General features: G+C 39.9%; 1 protein-coding gene across 1 annotated transcript in view; it reads right to left on the bottom strand.

Moving 5' to 3' along the window:
• Positions 1-24,759, bottom strand: part of MTREX (Mtr4 exosome RNA helicase) — a 144,016-nt gene that overhangs the window by 98,431 nt on the left and 20,826 nt on the right. Inside the window, exon 6 of the mRNA XM_030843294.2 lies at positions 266-440. Within this exon, the coding sequence (XP_030699154.1) occupies positions 266-440 (175 nt within the window). The remainder of the gene's footprint in view (positions 1-265; positions 441-24,759) is intronic.

The raw sequence follows: 24,759 nt of genomic DNA, 5'->3' as shown, positions 1-24,759 counted from the left end.
ACACCTTTAAAAATATCTTGTGAAGAAAAAACTGCATCTATATTATGACAAATAACAGAAATATTGGTAATTTACAACTAAATTCAATTACTAGAACTTGTTTTAAGATGAACTCTATCCCTTTCAAGTAAATCTACTCAGACAGCAAAATGTTACATTTTTATTGATACAGAGCAAGTAATAAAACATTATCTGTTTTAACTGAATAACCACATTAATTAAAAGGAAAATTAATTTAATTAAATTGAGACACCATATAAATTACCTCTGTGGTCATAACAAGACAAGATGCTGTAGGATTAATAGTAACATCTCCAGTCATCAGACCAACATCTTGAAATTCTTCATACATTTCACGGTATTTCTGGTTACTCAGGGCCTTAATTGGGCTAGTAAATATTACACGCTGTTTTTCCCTTAAGGCCAATGCAATGGCATATCTAAAAATGTGAAAACAAATAAGAATAAAGAATTTACAAAACCATGTCTTTAGAAGTATGTGATTTAAAAAATTCTATTCATATATAGTGTCCAAACTTTCCCTAATTACGTATCTTAGATAGACTTTGCAGAATATTAATGTCTTATTCTATTTACTTTCAACAAACTATAATAATAGTAATAACGATGATAAATGTGAAGAATAGTGGTCTAAATGAATAAGAACGTTTTAAACTCTGGTCTCTTGGAGTTAATGTAACTTAATTACTAATACCAATGGATTACTAATGGTTATTACCCTATTTCTTGGAAGTAAAACACATTTGTTTCTCTAGATGGGCCTCCAAAAGTTTACAGAGCCTCTGCCTGTCAATTTATACATACACAGAGTATAAATACTTAGGAAACACTGGAAAATGAGTTTGAGTTTCACAAATAAGTTAATGCGTATGTATTCTCTCCCCACATGTATTAGTTATCAAGTCTGTCCTTTGTTTGTTTGTTAGTTTAAATAAACAGCTCTGACCTTTTTTTGGTCGGCAAACCTCTTCTTTTTTAAAGACTTATTTATTATTTAAATTTTTAATTTTATTTTTGGCCGTGTTGGGTCTTAGTTGCAGCAAGCAGGATCTTCACTGAGGTGTGTGGGCTTCTCTCTAGTTATGGTGTGTGGATTTTCCCTTCTCTAGTTGTTGCGTGGAGGCTCCAGGGCACATGGGTTCCAGAGTGCACAGGCCCTGTAGTTTGCGGCACACAGGCTCTAGTTGAGGTGCATAAACTTGGTAGTTGTGGCATGCAGGCTCAGTTGCCCTGTGGCATGTGGGATCTTAGTTCCCTGACCTGGGATCGAACCCATGTCCCCTGCATTGTAAGGTGGATTCTTTACCAGTGGACCACCAGGGAAGTCCCATCAAGTCTGTCCTTGACTGGAAATTAAGGCAGGTTCCAATAGTTCTTCTGCAGAGATTAATAGAATACAATATAGTTTTTCCTTTTTGAAGAAAATTCAGCAGAGTTAAGTATTTAAAAATAGATCATGAAATCAGGACTAAACTTAGCAGCATGGTAGATCCTCCCTACTTAAGATACAGTTCCTATCCACAACAGGCTTATAACCTATTTGGGGAAATAAAAACATGGGATTTCCCTGGTGGCACAGTGGTTGGGAATCTGCCTGCCATTGCAGGGGATACAGGTTCTATCCCTGGCCCGGGAGGATCCCAGAGGCCGCGGAGTAGCTAGGCCTGTGTGCCACAGCTGCTGAGCCTGTGCTCTGGAGCCCATGAGCCACAACTGCTGAGCCATGTGCCACAGCTGCTAAAGCCCACGCGCCTAGAGCCCATGCTCTGCAACAAGAGAAGCCAACACAGTGAGAAGCCTGCACACCTCAATGAGGAGTAACCCCCACTCGCCACAACTGGAGAAGGCCTGCGCGTGCAGCAACAAAGACCCAATGCAGCCAAAAATAAATAAATAAAAATAAATTAATTACGTACAAAAAAATTTATCCCAACCACGCCCCCAGTGAAATAAACAATTAAAAAATTAAAAGTTGTCCAAACGTGATCAAATATGAATAGTAAGAGACATACATGAAAGAGAAAAGAATATACAGATGCTACAAAAAATTAGAAGATATAAAAAGAAACAGGAAAGTGATCAATACTTAAGAAAAAGAAGCAGTCACAAGAAACTGAGTGGGCCCAGATGTTGGACTTAGCAGACAAAGACTTCAAAAAAGCTGTAACAGGGCTTCCCTGGTGGCGCAGTGGTTGAGAGTCCGCCTGCCGATGCAGGGGACATGTGTTCGTGCCCTGGTCCGGGAAGATCCCACATGCTGCGGAGTGGCTGGGCCCGTGGGCCATGGCCGCTAAGCCTGCGCGTCTGGAGCCTGTGCTCCGCAACGGGAGAGGCCACAACAGTGAGAGGCCCGCGTACTGCAAAAACAAAAAAGCTATAACATACATGTCCAAAAAATGTAAGGAAACCATGTTCTAAGAATTAAAGGAAATAGGACAATGATTCAACGAATAGGAAATCTCAACAGACACCTGAAACTATAACAACATAACCAAATGAAAACTCTACAGATGAACAGTACAATAATTGAAATGAAAAATCCACTAGGTGGCTCAAGAGCAGATCTGAGATGGCAGAAGAAAGTATCTAAATATGAAGATAGATCAACAGAAATTATCAAATCTAAACAGAGAAATAGAAGAAAAATAAACAGACACTCAAAGATCTATGCGACAACCTCAAGTGTCCAAACATAAGTTCCAAACTGAGAAAGACGCAAGATAAATATTTGAAAAAATAACAATAAAAAAACTTCCTAGATTTGTTTTAAAAAACATTATAGATACCACAAGCACAATGAACCCAAGCAGGAAAAACTTTGGAATCACACCTAGAAACACACCTAGAAACTTTCAGAGTCAAACTGCTGAAAGTGTTCAAAGTAGCAAGAGAAAAACAACTCAAAACATACAAGAGAATACCATCATAATTAAGGCTTACTTCTGATGGGAAATAATGCAGTAGAATGAAACAATGTCAGCCAAATGAGTATCCAATATTGAAAGAAAAAAAATGTCAACCAAGAATTACATATTCAGTGACATTATCCTTTCAAAAATAAAAGCAAAATAAAGACATTTACAAATAAAAACTGAGTAAATTTACTGCTAACACATCAACCCCAGAAGAAATATTCTTAAAAAATTCTTTAACTTGAATACAGAGTAAAGAATAGAGTTCTAAAAATGATAGATATGTGGGTAAATACAAGACTGTATAGGGTTTGTGCTTCTCTTTTATTCAATTAATATTTTTAAAAACATAAGACTGTTTAAAGCAAAACCATTATTTTAACATTGCATTACACTGGATTTATAACATATAGTTGAAATATATGTGATAAAAATAGCAGAAAAAAGGAGGAAGAACTATTAGAGCAAGGTAACAATATTTTACAGAAATTGTGGCTGTAATTTAGTAAAAAATGTATACTGTAAGCCCTTGAGTAATCACTAAAAACATAACTCAAAGCTAAAAAAAAAAATCAACAGAGGAATTAAAATAGTATACTAAAAAAATGTTTGTTAAATATAATAGAAGCCTGTTAAGACATGAGACACATTACTGAAAAACAACAAAATCAACCACATGAATCATTAAATCAAATTATTAAAATCATAAAGTATCTTCTCCAACCACAAAGAAATTAAATTAGAAACCAAAACAGAAAGGCGTATGGAAAATCACCAAATGCTTGAAAAGTAAACATAAGAGGAAACCAAGAGAAACTAAAAAATGAATTGATTTAAAAATAAAATGTAACTACCAAAATTTATGGGATGCATGTAAAGCAGTAGTACTAAGAGAGAAAATTATAGTTTTAAACACATTAGACAGGAAGAATAATGTAAAATCAATCTAATTCCACTTTAAGTAATTCCTTGATAGACATAGATTATCAAAACTGACTCAAGAAGAAAGCAAACTGAGTTAGGAATTAAAAAATCTTCCCATGAAGAAAAGCCTAGGTGGTTTAGATGGCTTCATTAGTAAATTCTGTCAAACATTTAAAGAGAAAATACCAAAACTACACAAATCTTTTCAGAAGACAGACCAGGAGGGAACGCTTCCCAACTTATATTATCAGGTCAGTATTAACATGGTATCAAACCTAGACAATGACCTTGTAAGAAAAGAAAATTACACACCAAAATCCCTCATGAAGATAAGATTCAAAGATATTCCAGAACAAAATATGCGCAAACTGAAACTGGCAACATCATATAAGATGATCATCTGCCATAAACAACCAGGTTTATTTCAGAAATGTAAGGATGGTTTAACAAAAAACGGATGTAATATACCACATTAACAGAGTAAAAAGCAAATACCATATCCTTGCCTCTATAGATGGAAAAAAGATTTGATAAAATACAATGCTTCTTTTTTAATCCTCAATACACTTATTTTTCCCAGCTTTATTGAGATATAATTGACATGTACCATTGTGTAAGTTTAAACTATATACTGTAAGATTTGTTACCCATATATATTGTGAAATGATTACCATAATAAGGTTAATTAACGTCTCCATCACCTAATTACCTTTGGTTTTTTTCTGGTAAAAACATTTAAGATCTACTCTCTTAGCAACTTTCAAGTGTATAACACAGTATTTTTAAAGATAATAACCATGCTCTAAATTAGATTCCCAAAACTTACTCATTTTGTAACTGGAAGTTTGTTTCCTTTTATCAATATCTTCCTACTTCCTCCACCCCGTCCACCCCAGACCCTGGCAACCATCATTGAAACTCCGTTTCAATGCGTTCAGCTTTTTTAGATTCCACGTGAAAAGTGAGATCACACAGTCTTTGTCTTTCTCTGACTTATTTGCTTATAATGCTCTCAAGGTCCATTCATGCTGTCACAAATAGCAGGATTTCCTTTTTTTGATGGCTAAATAATTTTCCATTGTGATCGACAGTGTGTGTGTATATGGATACAGACAGACAGATATCACATTTTCTTTAACCACTCATCTGTTGATGGACATAAGTTGTTTCCTTGTCTTGGGTATTGTGAATAATAGGAATGCAGATATCTCTTTGAGATACTAATTTCATTTCCTTTAGATATATATCCAGAAGTGGGACTGTTGGATTATACTCTTATTTCTAATTTTTTGAGAAACCTCCACACTGCTTTCCATAGTGACTGTACCAATGTACATTCCCACAACAGTGCACAAAGGTTCCCTGTTCTTCATACCCTTGCCAACACTTGTTATCTCTCGTCTTTTCGATAATAGCCATTCAAATAGGTGTTTTTAAATTTTTTTCATTTATTCCCAACTAAGAATAGAAACTTCCTCAAAAAAAATATATATATATGAGAAAATATTTGTGATATTGGGATAGGCAAAAATGTCTTACGTACTGACATCAAAAGCATAATCAATCCATGAAAGAAAAAACTGAGCTGAACATCAAAATAAAAATCTTTTGTTCTACAAAAGATACTATTAAGATAGTTTAAAGAATTATTTATGATGCAGTAAGACCAACATCTCAATTGTAAAAATCAGCGAAAGACTGAAATAGATATTTAAGATAAGCACAGGAAATTGATACTTAACATTTTTAGTCATCGCAGAAATTCAAAACCACTATGAGACATTACTATATACCCACTAAAATAGGTATGATCAAAAAAAGATAATGACAAGAGGTGGTAAGGACATAGAGAAACTGGCACCCTCATCCATTATCGGTAGGAACACAAAATGGTACAGCCACTTTGGAAAACAGTCTGGCAATTTACTGAACAGATAAATATATATTTGCCATAAAACCCAGCAATTACAGGTACTACCCAAGAGAAATAAAAACATGTCTACACACAGACTTGTACATGAATGTTTATATCAGAACTACTCACAATGGTCAAAAACACAAAACAACTCAAATGTCTACCAACTGAATAGGTAAATAAAATGTCAGGTATCCATAAAATGTAATACTACTTATAAATAAAAAGAAATGAACTAGTGATATATACAACATGAATGAACCTCAAAAATGTTATTCTAAACAGGGAAAAAAAAAACCACAAAAGACTCCACATTACATGATTTCATTTACATGAAACTTCTAGAAAAGGCAAAACTATTTAGACAAAGCTGATGAGTGTTTGCCTAGGGTTGGAGGTGGGAGTAGGTTGAAAGCAAACACACGTAACAAAACCGTATGTATGGAAGTGTAAAACTGGAGAGGGTTGCACAACTGTACAAATTTATTAAAACTCACTGAACTGTATACTTTAAATGGGTGAATTTAATAATATTTAAATTACATACTAATAAAGCTTTTAAAAAAGGCTTTGCATAAAATAAAAAAAACACCAGGGCCAGAAAACTACTCAATTACATAGATAATCTGGTACCAAAATGTTAACCCTAGCACCAGATTTATAAATAAAATATTACACTTGCTACAGTTACCAGCTAAAGCTGGAGTTTACCTTAAGTCCTTGAATCCCTAGGGGAAATCTTTATCTGAGATCCATGAACCACTCCCTGAAATTATAAAATATGGTATGTACATACAAATATATACCTCATCACATTTTTTTATTGAGGTAAAATTCATACAACATAAAATTAACCATTTTAAAGTGTACAATTCAGTGGCATTTAGTACATTCACTATGTTGTGCAACCACCACCTCTACCTGATTGTGAAACATAATTCTCATCCTTCCAAAAACCCCATACCCATTAGGCAGTTACTTTTTGCTCCTCTCCTTTCAACATCCCCTGGCCTCCACCAATCTTTCTGTCTCTAGGAATTTACCTGAGATATTTCACATAAATGAAGTCATACGGGATATTTCACACAAATGGAATCACACCTACTGAGTCTGGCTTCTTTTACTCAGCATGTTTCTGAGGTTCACCCACACTGTAGCATGTATCAGTACTTCACTGCTGTTACAGCTGGGTAATATTTCATTGTACAGATAAACCAGATTTATTTATCTATTCATCAACTGATGGACTTCTGGGTTGTTTCTACCTTTTCACTACTGTGAATAGTGCTGCTATGAACATTCATGTATAAGTATCTGTGTATCTGTTTTCAATTCTTTGGAGTAATATACCTAGGAGTGGAATTGCTGAGTCATATAGTAATTCTACATTTAACTTTTTGAATAAGTACCAGACTGGTTTCCACAGCAGTCCTCACCAGGTTTTCAAAGGTGTCTATAAACCTGGTGAATTTCTTAAACATCTCTTTATGTTCTCCTAACCCAGAGTATGAGAGCAGGTTTCAGCATATACATGAAAATTTCCCATACTGAAAATTAGTCTGCTTTTGTAGGAAAAATGAAAGCAAAGTTACACTAATGCCCAGAATCTTAATGACTATATATGTTGCCTTTAAATGGATAATGCACCAAACTACTGTACACTTTTCTAAGTGAGATAAAATAACTGAACTAAAAATAGTCAAACCTCTTCTATATTTGTGCCTTAGGAGGAAACTAACTTCTGACTTCAGCACCTTCTGAAAAGTGGACCAATAAAAGAATTAGTCCTACTCCACTGGATAGAACTAAGGCAGTACCTGACCATAATGTGTCTGAATCTCGGAAACAGATCAAGACTAATCTGCAATTGGCTGATGCCATTAGAATGAAAATCTAAGATCCAAAGCTTCACTTGTATAACTCCCCTGCAAAGAGAAAAATTTTGAGTTACACCTAAGCCAAGGCCTGGAAAGACTAATATACAATAACTAGATAGGCCCTGACTATCCCAAAGGACAATATTCCAGAACTCATGAAATATATCCACCATTATTCCAAGGTAAAGGTAATGATGAATAGGGAGACTGGAGCCATTTTTAAGTTTCCTTCCTCTATGATCTTCTTTACTCTTTAGGTGGTCACTGTTAAGAATACCTAATTCAGGGCTTCCCTGGTGGTGCAGTGGTTGAGAATCTGCCTGCCAATGCAGGGGACATGGGTTCGAACCCTGGTCTGGGAAGATCCCACATGCTGTGGAGCAACTAGGCCCGTGAGCCACAACTACTGAGCCTGCGCGTCTGGAGCCTGTGCTCCGCAACAGGAGAGGCCGCAATAGTGAGAGGCCCGTGCACCGCGATGAAGAGTCACCCCCGCTCGCCACAACTAGAGAAAACCCTCGCACAGAAACGAAGACCCAACATAGCCAAAAAAAAAAAAAAAAAAAGAATACCTAATTCAGCTGCTCAATAGGAAAGCTGTAATTTCTCCATAATGAAGAAATAAAATATATTATAAATTATTAATAGTTAACCTGCAAACTCAAATTGATTTTCGAAAAGATGCCAAGACTGAGGGGAAAAAATAGTCTATCAACAAATTCTGAGACAACTGGATATCCATATGCAAAACAATGAAGTTGGACCTACAAAAATAAAAAGCCCTCAAAATGGATCAAAGAACTAATATAATAGCTAAAATTACAAAACTCTTAGAAGAAAATATAGGTGTAAATCTTTGTGACCTTGATTAGGCAACAGTTTCTTATAAATGACACAAGCAACAAAAGAAAACAGATGAACTGCACTTCGTCAAATTAAAGACATCTGTACCTGAAAGAACACTCAAGAAAGTGAAAAGATGACCTACAGAATGAGAGAAAAATTTTGAAAATCATGTATCTGACAAGGAACTAGTATCAGAATACAAAACAACTATCACAATTCAACAAGACAACCCAATGAACAAGTAAAAAAAGACTTAAGCAGACGTATCTCCAAAGACATAAGAAGGCCAAAGAGCACATTAAAAAATGTTCAATATCATCAGTCATTAAGGAAGTGCAAATCAAAACCACAATGAGATATCACCTCACACCTGACAGAATGGCTATCATCAAAGAGGCAAGAAACAAGTGCTGGTGAGGATGAGGACAAAAGGGAACCCTTGTGCCCAAGTGCCCATCAATAAATGAATGGATAAATAAGATGTGGTATATGCATATCCAATGGAATATTACTAAACCATAAAAAATGAAATCTTGCCATATGCAACAACACAGATGGACCTAGAGGGTACTGTGCTAAATGAAATAAGTCAGACAGAGAAAGACAAATACTGTATGATTTCACTTGTATGTGGAATCTAAAAAACAAAACAAATGAACAAACACAACAAAACAGAAACAGTTATAGAAACAGAAAACCAACAGGTAGTCACCAGAGGGGAGGGTGGTGAGGGGAGGAAAGAAATAGGTAAGGGAGATTAAGAGGTAAAAACTTCCAGTTGCAAAATAAATGAGTCATGGAAATGAAACATACAGTATGGGGAATACAGTCTAATAACTACGTAATATCTTTTTATGGTGACATATTGTAACCAGACTTATTGTGGTGACCATTTTGAAATGTATCGAATTATCAAATCACTATGCTGTGTAATAGGAACTAACATAGTGTTACAGGTCAATTACACTTCAAAATAAACTTAGAGAAAAAGAGATCAGATCTACGGTTACCACAAGTTGGGGTGGGGGTGGGGATTGGGATGAAGATGGTCAAAAGGTAGAAACTTCCAGTTATAAGTAATAGGGATGTAATGTACAATACAATAAATATAATTAACACTGCTGAAGATTACATTAAAAAGTTGTTAAAAGAGTAAATCCTAAGAGTTCTTTCTCATCACACAAAAAACAATATTTCTTTAATTCTGTATCTATATGAAATGATGGATGTTCACCAAACTTATTATGATAATCATTTTATGATGCATGTAAGTCAAATCATTATGCTGCAAACCTTTTTTTTTTTTTTTTTTTAACATCTTTATTGGAGTATAATTGCTTTACAATGGTGTGTTAGTTTCTGCTTTATAACAAAGTGAATCAGTTATACATATACATATGTTCCCATATCTCTTCCCTCTTGCGTCTCCCTCCCTCCAACCCTCCCTATCCCACCCCTCTAGTTAGTCAAACCAACGAGCTGATCTCCCTGTGCTATGCGGCTGCTTCCCACTAGCTATCTATTTTACGTTTGGTAGTGTATATATGTCCATGCCACTCTCTCATTTCGTCCCAGCTTACCCTTCCCCCTCCCCATATCCTCAAGTCCATTCTTTAGTAGGTCTGTGTCTTTATTACTGTCTTGCTCCTAGGTTCTTCATGACCTTTTTTTTTTTTTCCCCCTTAGAGTCCACATATATGTGTTAGCATACAGTATTTCTTTTTCTCTTTCTGATTTACTTCACTCTGTATGACACACTCTAGGTCCATCGACCTCACTACAAATAACTCAATTTTGTTTCTTTTATGGCTGAGTAATATTCCATTGTATATATGTGCCACATCTTCTTTACCCATTCATCTGATGATGGACACTTAGGTTTTTTCCATCTCCGGCCTATTGTAAATAGAGCTGCAATGAACATTTTGGTACATGACTCTTTCTGAATTATGGTTTTCTTAGGGTATATGCCCAGTAGTGGGATTGTTGGGTCCTATGGTAGTTCTATATTTAGTTTTTTAAGAAACCTCCATACTGTTCTCCATAGTGGCTGTATCAATTTACATTCCCACCAACAGTGCAAGAGGGTTCCCTTTTCTCCACACCCTCTCCAGCATTTTTTGTTTCTAGATATTTTGATGATGCCCATTCTGACCAGTGTGAGATGATATCTAATTGTAGTGGTGATTTGCATTTCTCTAATGATTAATGATGTTGCAGATTCTTTCATATATTTGTTGGCAATCTGTATATCTTCTTTGGAGAAATGTCTATTTAGGTCTATTTAGGTCTATTTATTGGATTGGGTTGTTTGTTTTTCTGACATTGAACTGCATGAGCTGCTTGTGAATTTTGTATCCATTCAGCCAATCTGTGTCTTTTGGTGGGAGCATTTAGTCCATTTACATTTAAGGTAATTATCGATATGTGTGTTCCCATTCCCATTTTCTTAATTGTTTTGGGTTTGTTATTGTAGGTCTTTTCCTTCTTTTGTGTTTCTTGCCTAGAGAAGTTCCTTTAGCAGTTGTTGTAGAGCTGGTTTGGTGGTGCTGAACTCTCTCAGCTTTTGCTTGTCTCTAAAGGTTTTAATTTCTCCATCAAATCTGAATGAGATCCTTGCTGGGTAGAGTAATCTTGGTTGCAGGTTTTTCTCCTTCAACACTTTCAATATGTCCTGCCACTCCCTTCTGGCTTGCAGAGTTTCTGCTGAAAGATCAGCTGTTAACCTTATGGGGATTCCCTTGTGTGTTATTTGTTGTTTTCCCCTTGCTGCTTTTAATATGTTTTCTTTGTATTTAATTTTTGACAGTTTGATTAATATGTGTCTTGGCGTATTTCTCCTTGGATTTATCCTGTATGGGACTCTCTGTGCTTCCTGGACTTGATTAACTATTTCCTTTCCCATATTAGGGAAGTTTTCAACTATAATCTCTTCAAATATTTTCTCAGTCCCTTTCTTTTTCTCTTCTTCTTCTGGAACCCCTATAATTCGAATGTTGGTACGTTTAATGTTGTCCCAGAGGTCTCTGAGACTGTCCTCAGTTCTTTTCATTCTTTTTTCTTTATTCTGCTCTGCAGTAGTTATTTCCACTATTTTATCTTCCAGGTCACTTATCCGTTCTTCTGCCTCAGTTATTCTGCTATTGATCCCATCTAGAGTACTTTTAATTTCATTTATTGTGTTGTTCATCGTTGCTTGTTTCCTCTTTAGTTCTTCTAGGTCCTTGTTAACTGATTCTTGCATTTTGTCCATTCTATTGTCCATTCTATCTCCAAGATTTCGGATCAACCTTACTATCATTATTCTGAATTCTTTTTCAGGTAGACTGCCTATTTCCTCTTCATTTGTTAGGTCTGATGGGTTTTTATCTTGCTCCTTCATCTGCGGTGTGTTTTTCTGTCTTTTCATTTTGCTTATCTTACTGTGTTTGGGGTCTCCTTTTTTGCAGGCTGAAGGTTCGTAGTTCCTGTTGTTTTTTGTGTCTGTCCCCAGTGGCTAAGGTTGGTTCAGTGGGTTGTGTAGGCTTCCTGGTGGAGGGTACTAGTGCCTGTGTTCTGGTGGATGAGGCTAGATCTTGTCTTTCTGGTGGGCAGGTCCACGTCTGGTGGTGTGTTTTGGGGTGTCTGTAGACTTATTATGATTTTGGGCCGCCTCTCTGCTAATGGGTGGGGTTGTGTTCCTGTCTTGCTAGTTGTTTGGCATAGGATGTCCAGCACTGTAGCTTGCTGGTCGTTGAGTGAAGCTGGGTGCTGGCGTTGAGATGGAGATCTCTCGGAAATTTTTGCTGTTTGATATTATGTGCAGCTGGGAGGTCTCTTGTGGATCAGTGTCCTGAAGTTGGCTCTCCCACCTCAGAGGCACAGCACTGACTCCTGGCTGCAGCCCCAAGAGCCTTTCATCCACAGGGCTCCTTAATTTGGGGTGATTCGTTGTCTATTCATGTATTCCACAGATGCAGGGTACATCAAGTTGATTGTGGAGATTTAATCCGCTGCTTCTGAGGCTGCTGGGAGAGATTTCCCTTTCTCTTCTTTGTTCTCACAGCTCCCAGGGCTCAGCTTTGGATTTAGCCCCGCCTGTGCGTGTAGGTCGCCGGAGGGCGTCTGTTCTTTGCTCAGACAGGACGGGGTTAAAGGAGCCGCTGATTCGGAGGCTCTGGCTCACTCAGGCCCGGGGGTAGGGAGGGGCACGGAGTGTGGGGTGGGCCTGCGGCTGCAGAGGCCGGCGAGACGTTGCAGCCTGAGGCGCGCCTGTGCGTTCTCCCGGGGGAGTTGTCCCTGGATCCCGGGACCCCAGCAGTGGCGGGCTGCACAGGCTCCCCGGAAGGGCGCGTGGCCAGTGACCTGTGTTCGCACACAGGCCTCCCGGTGGCGGCAGCAGCGGCCCTAGCCGCTCTGGGCGGCCCTAGCCACGTCCGTCTCTGGGCTCCGCACCCCTAGCCGCGGCTCGCGCCCGTCCCTGGCGCTCTCTCAAGCAGCGTTCTTAATCCCCTCTCCTCGTGCACCAGGAAACAAAGAGGGACGTAAAAGTCTCTTGCCTCTTGGGCAGTTCCAGACTTCTCCCCGGACTCTCTCCCAGCCAGCCGCGGTGCACCAACGCCCCGCAGGCTGTGTTCACACCGCCAACCTCAGTCCTCTCCCGGCGCTCCGACAAAAGCCGGAGCCTCAGCTCCCAGTCCCGCCCGCCCCGGCGGGCGAGCAGACAAGCCTCTCGGCTGGCAAGTTCCGGTCGGCCCGATCCTCTGCGCTGGAATCTGTCCGCTTTGCCCTCCGCACCCCTGTTGCTGTGCTCTCCTCCGCGGCTCCCAAGCTCCCCCACTCCGCCTCCCGAAGTCTCCACCCGCGAAGGGGCTTCCTAGTGTGTGGACACTTTTCCTCCTTCACAGCTCTCTCCCGCTGGTGCAGGACCCGTCCCTATCCTTTTGTCTCTGTTTAGTTTTTTCTTTTGCCCTACCCAGGTACGTGGGGGGGTTCTTGCCTTTTGGGAGGTCTGAGGTCTTCTGCCAGCGTTCAGTAGATGCTCTGTAGGAGTTGTTCCACGCGTAGATGTATTTCTGGTGTATCTGTGGGGAGGAACGTGATCTCCGCGTCTTACTCTTCCGCCATCTTCCCGGAAGTCTCCTCTATGCTGCAAACCTTAAACTTACACTATGCTATATGTCAACTCTATCTCAATAAAACTGGGAAAAAAAAAAAAAAACTTCACATGATCAGAATCTAGAAACAATGTACCTAATATAGGATTATACTAATACCCACAGAACCTTAATCTTGTCTAGAAATAAGTAACATCATTGCTTTTTATCTTTCTGGAATTCTTTTCAGAAACCTAATTAGTTCACCTTTAAAAATGTTTTACATTATTCTAACTTGCATTATGCTGAAAATCCACATTAAAAAGTTTTTACTTAAAACAATCATAAAATAAATTTACTGTATAATCAATTTAAAAAAAAGGTAGTAACAAGTGTTGGCAAGGATATGGAGAAATTGAAGCCCTCATAAAATGACGGTGGGAAAATAAAATGATGCAGCTGCTGTGGAAAACAGTTTGCTGGTTCCTCAAAAAGTTAAACATGGAATTAAACATGACCCAGTAATTCCATTCCTAGGTATATACTGAAGAGAAGTAAAACCATGTGTTCAAACAAAAACTTGTACATAATTGTTTCCAACAGCATCATTCATAATAGCCAAAGAACTGCAAATACTCATATATCCCATAAATTGATGAATGGATAAACAAAATGTGGTATATTAATACTACACAATTAATCAGCCATAAAATATTAATCAGTCATAAAATACAATTCAACCTGGATGTATACTACAACATGGATGAACCTTAAAATCATTATGCTTAGTGAAATAAAACAGAAAACAAAAGGTCACATACTGTATGATTCTATTTATATGAAATGCCCAGAAAAGGTAAAGTCATACAGAAAGCAGACTGGGGGCTGAAAGGAACTGGGTCTAAGGAAATGCGGAATGACTGATTAATGTGTACATGGTTTCTTTTTGCCATGGTGAAGTTGTTCGCGAACTAGAGAGTAGTGACAGCAGCACACATGAAGGAAAAGAAGTTAACCCACAAAAGCCTATCTACAACAGATTGCAAAATCCCATCCACCTGAAAGAGCACAATCCACTTTCAGAATGGCCCAGTTCCTCTCAAACTTTAATGGACATATGAATCACCTGGTGATCTTGTTAAATGCAGATTATGATTCAGTAGTTTTGGGGTGGGTCCTGAGATTCTGCCTAATAAGTCTGTAGGTGATACTCATGTATCTGGTGCAGGACCATACTTTGAGTAGCAAGACTCCAGAACTGTGGTCTTTAAATACAGTTTAGAAGAAAAGATACCTATCAAAAAATTTAAAACACAGGCATTATATGTGTATTTATTTACAAAATTAGATAACTACTGTAGTAATAGAGAACACACATTAAAAATAATGTAGAAAATACTTACTTCCAGCACAGACTAACAAGGACTGGCTTTACCTATCCACCTGAAACAACTACAAAACATGACAAAATATATGAAACAATGATTTCAGACACTGAATAAAAGCACAGTAATCCTTGAGAAAGTGGAAGCAAACTAGGTAATTCCAGATTACTGTCCACAGAGTTTCCAAGTCACAGTTCCAGGATATGGAATCTGGAGGTTTCCCTAAGTTAAGCAGACAGAGGTGGGAGCCTGGGGAGGCCATGGCAGCTACACTGCAGTGGAAAATAACCAGAGAGGAGAGAGCTGGACAGAGGGAAAGCTCTGAACATCTGCTGAGCACTCCTGTGTTTTCAAGTAAGTAATAATCAGTGAATAAGTGTTAGGAAACAACTGAAAGCCAGGGGAAAACCAACCAAATGAAGCAGAGCCAAAAATAACCAGATCTTCACAGGGCTGGGAGTTGTTCAGGTTCCCATTGGTCATGGTGGAAAAATTCATAATTCACAAGATACTGGCTAGAATACCAAGAAATATATTAAATAGTGGAGAAAATTAGCCGTAGATTGTATGCTACTCTAGCCCTGCCTAAAATCATCATAAACACAAGCCCTGAAAGGATTACATTTTTTTCCAAGAAATTATACCCCAGAAAAAAGCTGAAGATGTTAATAGAAAGGGACATTCAAGATGGCAGAAGAGTAAGACGTGAAGAACACCTTCCTCCCCACAAATACATCAGATATACATCTACATGTGGAACAACTCCTACAGAAACCTACTGAACACTGGCAGAAGACCTCAGACCTCCCAAAAGGCAAGAAACTCCCCACGGACCTGGGTAGGGCAAAAGAAAAAACAGAGACAAAAAGAATAGGGGGCTTCCCTGGTGGCGCACTGGTTGAGAGTCCGCCTGCCGATGCAGGGGACACGGGTTCGTGCCCTGGTCTGGGAGGATCCCACATGCCACGGAGCGGCTGGGCCCGTGAGCCGTGGCCGCTGAGCCTGCGCATCCGGTGCCTGTGCTCTGCAACAGGAGAGGCCACAACAGTGAGAGGCCCGCATACCACAAAGAAAAAACAAAAAACAAAAAGAATAGGGACAGGACCTGCACTAGTGGGAGGGAGCTGTGAAGGAGGAAAAGTTTCCTCACACTAGGAGGCCCCTTCACTGGCAGAGACCGGGGGTGGATGGGGGGAGGTTTGGAGCCACAGAGGAGAGTGCAGCAACGGGTGCAGAGGGCAGCGGAGAGATTACTGAAGAGGATCAGTGCTGACCAGCACTCACCAGCCTGAGAGGCTTCTCTCCTCACCCGCTGGGGTGGACGGGGGCTGGGAGCTGAGGCTCTGGCATCAGAGGTCAGATCCCAGGGAGAGGACTGGGGTTGGCTGCGTGAACACAGCCTGAAGGGGGCTAGTGCGCCACAGCTAGCCGGGAGGGAGTCCGGGAAAAAGTCTGGAACTGCCGAAGAGGCAAGAGACTTTTTCTTGCCACTGTTTTGTGGTGTGCAAGGAAAGGGGATTCAAGGCACCGCCTAAACTAGATTCGGAGACAGGCGTGAGCCGTGGCTATCGGCACAGACCCTAGAAACGGGCATGAGACGCTAAGGCTGCTGCTACTGCAGCCAGCAAGAAACCTGTGTGCAAGCACAGGTCACTATCCACACCTCCACTCCCGAGAGCCTGTGCAGCCAACCACTGCCAGGGTCCCGTGATCCAGAGACAACTTCCCCGGGAGAACACACGGTGTGCCTCAGGCTAGTGCAACGTGATGCTGTCCTCTGCCGCCACAGGCTCGCCCCGCATTCCGTACCCCTCCTTCCCCTCGGCCTGAGTGAGCCAGAGCGCCTGATCAGCTGGTCATTTAACCCCCTCCTGTCTGAGTGGGAACAGACGCCCTCAGGCGACCAACACGCAGAGGCAGGGCCAATCCAAAGCTGAACCACAGGAGCTGTGCAAAAAAAGAAAAGAAAGGGAAATCTCTCCCAGCAGCCTCAGGAGCAGCGGATGAAAGCTCCACAATCAACTTGAGGTACCCTGCATCTGTGGAATACCTGAATAGACAAAGAATCATCCCAAATTGAGGCAGTTGACTTTGGGAGCAACGATATATATATTATTTTCCTTTTTCTCTTTTTGTGAGTGTGTACGTGAATGCTTCTGTGGGTATTTTGTCTGTATAGCTTTGCTTTTATCATCTGTACTAGGGTTCTGTCTGCCCCCTTATTTTTCTTTTCTTTTAGTTTAGTTTTAGCGCTTTTTATCATTGGTGGATTTCTTTTTTGGTTTGGTTTCTCTCCTTTCCTTCTTTTGTTTTTTGTTACTTTTTTTTTTTTTGCGGTACGCAGGCCTCTCACCGCTGCGGCCCCTCCCGCTGCAGAGCACAGGCTCTGGAGGCGCAGCCTCAGCGGCCATGGCTCACGGGCCTAGCCACTCCACAGTATGCAGGATCCTCCCAGACTGGGGCATGAACCTGCGTCCCCCGCATCGACAAGCGGACTCCCAACCACTGCGCCACCAGGGAAGCCCTGTTTCTTGTTATTTTTTAATAATTATTTTTTATTTTAATAACTTTTTTTTTTCTTATTTTCTTTCCTTTCTTCTCCCTTTTATTCTGAGCTGTGTAGATGATAGGATATTGGTACTCTGGCTGGCTGTCAGGCCAGTGCCTCTGAGGTGGGAGAGCCGAGTTCAGGACATTGGTCCACCAGAGACCTCACAGCTCCACATCATATCAAAGGGCAAAAATCTCTCAGAGATCTCCACCTCAACGCCAAGAGCCAGCTCCACTCAAGGACCCAAACTACAGTGCTGGACACGATATGCCAAACAACTAGCAAGACAGGAACACAACCCCACCCACTAGCAGAAAGGATGCCTAAAATAATAAGGTCACAGACACCCCAAAACACACCAGCGGACATGGACCTGCCCACCAGAAAGACAAGATCCAGCCTCATCCAGCAGAACACAGGCACTAGTCCCCTCCACCAGGAAGCCTACACAACCCACTGAAGTAACCTTAGCCACTGGGGGCAGACACCAAAAACAATGGGAACTACGAACCTGCTGCCTAGGAAAAGGAAAGCCCAAACAAAGTAAGTTAACCAAAATGAGAACACAGAGAAACACACAGCAGATGAAGTAGCAAGGTAAAAACCCACCAGACAAAATAAATGAAAAAGAAACAGGCAATCTACCTGAAAAAGAATTCAGAGTAATGATAATAAAAATGATCCAAAATCTTGGAAATAGAATGGAGAAAATATAAGAAATGTTTAACAAGGACCTAGAAGAACAAAAGAGCAAACAATGATGAACAACACAATAAATGAAATTTAAAAATTCTGTACAAGGAATCAACAGCAGAATAACTGAGGCAGAAGAACAGATAAGTGACCTGGAAGATAAAATAGTGGAAATAACTACTGCAGAGCAGAATAAAGAAAAAAGAATGAAAAGAATTGAGGACAGTCTCAGAGACCTGTGAGACAACATTAAACGCACCAACATTTGAATTACAGGCGGTCCCAGAAGAAGAAGAGAAAAAGAAAGGGATTGAGAAAATATTTGAAGAGATTATAGTTGAAAACTTCCCTAATATGGGAAAGGAAATAGTTAATCAAGTCCAGGAAGCGCAGAGAGCCCCATACAGGATAAATCCAAGGAGAAACACTCGAAGACACATATTAATCAAAGTATCAAAAATTAAATCAAAAGTAAAAATATAAAAAGCAGCAAGGGAAAAACAACAAAAAACATACAAGGGAATCCCCATAAGGTTAACAGCTGATTTTTCAGCAGAAACTCGGCAAGCCAGAAGGGAGTGGCAGGACATATTTAAAGTGATGAAAGGGAAAAACCTAGAACCAAGATTATTCTACCCAGCAAGGATCTCATTCAGATTAGACGAAGAAATTAAAACCTTTACAGACAAGCAAAAGCTAAGAGAATTCAGCACCACCAAACCAGCTTTACAACAAATGCTAAAGGAACTTCTCTAGGCAGGAAACACAAGAGAAGGAAAAGACCTACAATAACAAACCCCAAACAATTAAGAAAATGGTAACAGGAACATACATATTGATAGCTACCTTAAATGTAAATGGATTAAATGCTACAACCAAAAGACACAGACTGGCTGAATGGATACAAAAACAAGACCCGTACATATGCTGTCTACAAGAGACCCACTTCAGACCTAGGGACACCAACAGACTGAAAGTGAGGGGAAGGAAAAAGGTAGTCTAAGCAAATGGAAATCAAAAGGAAGCTGAAGTAGCAATGCTTATATCAGACAAAATAGACTTTAAAATAAAGAGTGTTACAAGATACAAAGAAGGACACTACATAATGATCAAGGGATCATTCCAATAAGAAGATATAAAATTGTAAATATTTATGCACCCAACACAGGAGCACCTCAATACCTAAGGCGTCAATACCTAAGGCAAATGCTAACAGCCATAAAAGGGGAAATCGACAGTAACACAATCACAGTAGGGGACTTTAACACGCCACTTTCACCACTGGGCAGATCATCCGAAATGAAAATAAATAAGGAAACACAAGCTTTAAATGATACATTAAACAAGATGGACATAATTGACATTTATAGGACATTCCATTCAAAAACAACAGAATACACTTTCTTCTCAAGTGCTTATGGAACATTCTCCAGGATAGATCATATATTGGGTCACAAATCAAGCGTCGGTATATTTAAGAAAATTGAATCATTTCAAGTATCTTTTCCGACCACAATGCTATGAGACTAGATATCAATTACAGGAAAATATCTGTAACAAATACAAACACATGGAGGCTAAACAATACAGTAGTTAATAACCAAGACATCACTGAAGAAATCAAATAGAAAATCAAAAAAACCTAGAAACAAATGACAATTAAAACACAATGACCCAAAACCTATGGGAAGTGGCAAAAGCAGGTCTAAGAGGGAAGATTATAGCAATATAATCCTACCTGAAGAAACAAGAAACATCTCAAATAAACAGCCTTACACCTAAAGCAATTAGAGAAAGAAGAACAAAAAACCCCCAAAGTTAGCAGAAGGAAAAAAATCATAAAGATCAGTTCAGAAGTAAATGAAAAAGGAATGAAGGAAACAATAGCAAAGATCAATAAAACTAAAAGCTGGTTCTTTGAGAAGATAAACAAAATTGATAAACCATTAATTAGCCAGACTCATCAAGAAAAAAAGGGAGGAAAAATCAAATCAATAAAATTAGAAATGAAAAAGGAGAAGTAACAACTGACAATGTAGAAATACAAAGGATCATGAGAAATTACTACGAGCAACTACATGCCAGTAAAATGGACAACCTGGAAAACATGGACAAATTCTTAGAAAAGCACAACCTTCTGAGACTGAACCCGGAAGAAATAGAAAATATAAACAGACCAATCACAAGCACTGAAATTGAAACTGTGATTAAAAATCTTCCAGTAAACAAAAGCCTACGACCAGATAGCTTCACAGGCAAATTCTATCAAACATTTAGAGAAGAGCTAATACCTATTCTCCACAAACTCTTCTAAAACATAGCAGAGGCATGAACACTCCACAACTCGTTCTACGAGGGCACCATCACCCTGATACCAAAACCAGACAAAGATGTCACAAAGAAAGAAAACTACAGGCCAATATCACTGATGAACATACATGCAAAAATCCTCAACAAAATACTGGCAAACAGAATCCAACAGCACATTAAAAGGATCATGCACCATGATCAAGTGGGATTTATCCCAGGAATGCAAGGATTTTTCAATATACGGAAATCAATCGATGTGATAAACCATACTGACAAACGGAAGAATAAAAACCATATGATCACCTCAATAGATGCAGAAAAAGCTTCTGACAAAATTCAACACCGATTTATGATAAAAACCCTCCAGAAAGTAGACACAGAGGGAACTGATCTCAACATAATAAAGGCCATATATGACAAACCCACAGCCAATATCGTCCTAAATGGCGAAAAACTGAAGCCATTTCCACTAAGATCAGAAACAAGACAAGGGTGCCCACTCTCACCACTATAAAAGGAATCCAAAAAAATAAGAATCCAAGAAATAAAAGGAATACAAATCAGAAAAGAAGAAGTAAAGCTGTCACTGTTTGCAGATGACATGATGCTACACATAGAGAATCCTAAAGATGCCACCAGAAAACTACTAGAGCTAATCAATGAATTTGGTAAAGTAGCAGGATACAAAATTAATGCACAGAAATCTCTGGAATTCCTATACACTAGTGATGAAAAATCTGAAAGAGAAATTAAGGAAACACTCCCATTTACCACTGCAACAAAAAGAATAAAACACTTAGGAGTAAACCTACCTAAGGAAACAAAATACCTGTATACAGAAAACTATAAGGCACTGATGAAAGAAATTAAACATGATACAAACAGATGGAGAGATATACCATGTTCTTAGATTGGAAGAATCAACATCGTGAAAATGTCTCTACTACCCAAAGCAATCTACAGATTCAAAGCATTCCCTATCAAACTACCACTGGCATTTTTCACAGAACTAGAACAAAAAATTTCACAATTTGTATGGAAACAGTGAAGACCCCAAATACGCAAATCAATCTTGAGAACGAAAAACGGAGCTGGAGGCATCAGGCTCCCTGACTTCAGACTATACTACAAAGCTATGGTAATCAAGACAGTATGGTACTGACACAAAAAAAGAAATATACATCTATGGAACAGGACAGAAAGCCCAGAGATAAACCCACACACATATGGTCACCTTATTTTTGACAAAGGAGGCAAGAATATACAATGGAGAAAAGACAACCTCTTCAATAAGTGGTGCTGGGAAAACTGGACAGCTTCATGTAAAAGAATGAAAGTAGAACACTCCCTAACACCATACATAACAATAAATTCAAAATGGATTAAAGACCTAAATGTAAGGCGAGACACTATAAAACTCTTAGAGGCAAACATAGGCAGAACACTCTATGACATAAATCACAGCAAGATCCTTTTTGACCCACCTCCCAGAGAAATGGAAATTAAAACAACAAAAAAATGGGACCTAATGAAACTTAAAATCTTTTGCACAGCAAAGGAAACCACCAACAAGACGAAAAGACAACCCTCAGAATGGGAGAAAATATTGGCAAACAAAGCAACTGACAAAGGATTAATCTCCAAAATTTACAAGCAGTTCATGCAGTTCAGTATCAAAAAAACAAACAACCCAATCCAAAAATGGGCAGAAGACCTAAACAGACATTTCTCCAAAGATATACACATTGCCAACAAACACCTGAAAGGATGCTCAATGTCACTAATCATTAGAGAAATGCAAATCAAAACTACAATGAGGTATCACCTCACGCCAGTCAGAATGGCCATCATCAAAAAATCTACAGACAATAAATGCTGGAGAGGGTGTGGAGAAAAGCGAACCCTCTTGCACTGTTGGTGGGAATGTAAATTGATATAGCCACTAAGGAGAACAGTATGGAGGTTCCTTACAAAAGTAAAAACAGAACTACCATACGACCCAGCAATCCCACTACTGGGCATATACCCTGAGAAAACCATAATTCAAAAAGAGTCATGTACCACAATGTTCATTGCAGCACTATTTACGAAAGCAAGGACATGGAAGCAAGCTAAGAGTCCATCAACAGATGAATGGATAAAGAAGATGTGGCACATATATACAATGGAATATTACTCAGCCATAAAAAGAAACTATATTGAGTTATTTGTAATGAGGTGGATGGACCTAGAGTCTGTCATACAGAGTGAAGTAACTCTGAAAGAGAAAACCAAATACCGTATGCTAACACATATATATGGAATCTACAAAAAAACCAAAAATGCTTCTAAAGAACCTAAGGACAGGACAGGAATAAAGATGCAGATGCAGAGAATGGACCTGAGGACATGGGGAGGGGAAAGGGTAAGCTGGGACAAAGTGAGAGAGTGGCATGGACATATATACACTACGAAATATAAAACACATAGCTAGTGGGACGCAGCCACATAGCACAGGGAGATCAGCCTGGTGCTTTGTGACCTAGAGAGGTAGGATAGGGAGGATGGGAGGGAGATGCAAGAGGGAAGAGATATAGGGATATATGTATAGCTGATTCACTTTGTTATAAAGCAGAAACTAACAAACCATTGTAAATCAATTATACTCCAATAAAGATGTTTTAAAAAAAAGGTTTGTTAATAGAAATGCAAAAATATTCATCACCCAAGGAGGAAAAATTCACAATCTCCTGGCAGGCATTAAAAAATAATCAGGTAAGCAGAGAACGAGGCAAATAGAACCTATAATAATGAGTAAAAATAAATAAATAAAAAGCATCCAAAAATGAGACAGAAAATATAAAACAGTAAACAAGGATATTGAAAGTTACTATAGTATAACTATATTCTATATATTGAAGAAAATTGAAAAAAGATAAATCAGCATGTTTGGGGGGGGGACAAGGGGAAGATGGCGGAAGAGTAAGACACGGAGATCACCTTCCTCCCCACAGATACAACAGAAACACATCTACACGTGTAACAACTCCTACAGAACACCTACTGAACGCTGGCAGAAGACCTCAGACCTCCTAAAAGGCAAGAAACTCCCCACGTACCTGGGTAGGGCAAAAGAAAAAGAATAAACAGAGACAAAAGGATAGGGACGGGACCTGCACCAGTGGGAGGGAGCTATGAAGGAGGAAAGGTTTCCACACACTATGAAGCCCCTTCGCGGGCGCAGACTACGGGTGGCAGAGGGGGAAAGCTTTGGAGCCGCGGAGGAGAACACAGCAACAGGGGTGCGGAGGGCAAAGCGGAGACATTCCCTCACAGAGGATCAGTGCTGACCAGCACTCACCAGCCCCAGAGGCTTATCTACTCAACCGCCGGTGCGGGCAGGGCTGGGAGCTGAGGCTCGGGCTTCGGTCAGAGCGCAGGGAGAGGACTGGAGTTGGTGGCGTGAACACAGCCTGCAGGGAGTTAGTGCAGCACGGCTAGCCGGGACGGAATCCGGGGAAAAGTTTGGACCTGCTTAAGAGGCAAGAGACTTTTTCTTCCCTGTTTCCTGGTGCGCGAGGAGAGGGGATTAAGAGCGCTGCTTAAAGTAGCTCCAGAAATGGGTGCGAGCTGCGGCTAAAAGCGCGGACCCCAGAGACGGGCATGAGACGCTAAGGCTGCTGCTGCCGCCACCAAGAACCCTGTGTACGAGCACAGGTCACTATCCACACCCCCTTCCGGGGAGCCTGTGCAGCCTCCCACTGCCAGCGTCCTGGGATGCAGGGACAACGTCCCCGGGAGAATGCATGGTGCGCCTCAGGCTGGTGCAACGTCATCTGCCGTCACAGGCCCGCCTCACACTCCGTGCCCCTCCCCCGACCCCTTCCGGGCCTGAGTGAACCAGAGTCCCTGAAGCAGCTGCTCCTTTAACCCCATCCTGTCTGAGCGAAAAACAGACAGGCGACCTACATGCAGAGGCGGGGCAAAATCCAAAGCTGAGCCCCTGGGAGCTGTGAGAACAAAGCAGAGAAAGGGAAATCTCTTCCAGCAGCCTCAGAAGCAGCGGATTAAAGCTCCACAATCAACTTGATGTACCCTGCATCTGTGGAATACATGAAGAGACAACAAATCATCCCAAATTGAGGAGGTAGACTTTGAGAGCAAGATTTATGATTTTTTTCCTCTTTTTCTCTTTTTGTGTGTGTATGTGTATGCTTCTGTGTGACATTTTGTCTGTATCGCTTTGCTTCCACCATTTGTCTTAGGGTTCT

This window comes from Globicephala melas, chromosome 3, assembly GCF_963455315.2.
Source record: "Globicephala melas chromosome 3, mGloMel1.2, whole genome shotgun sequence".
Lineage (NCBI taxonomy): Eukaryota > Metazoa > Chordata > Mammalia > Artiodactyla > Delphinidae > Globicephala > Globicephala melas.
This window is presented reverse-complemented; position numbering and strand designations above follow the sequence as displayed.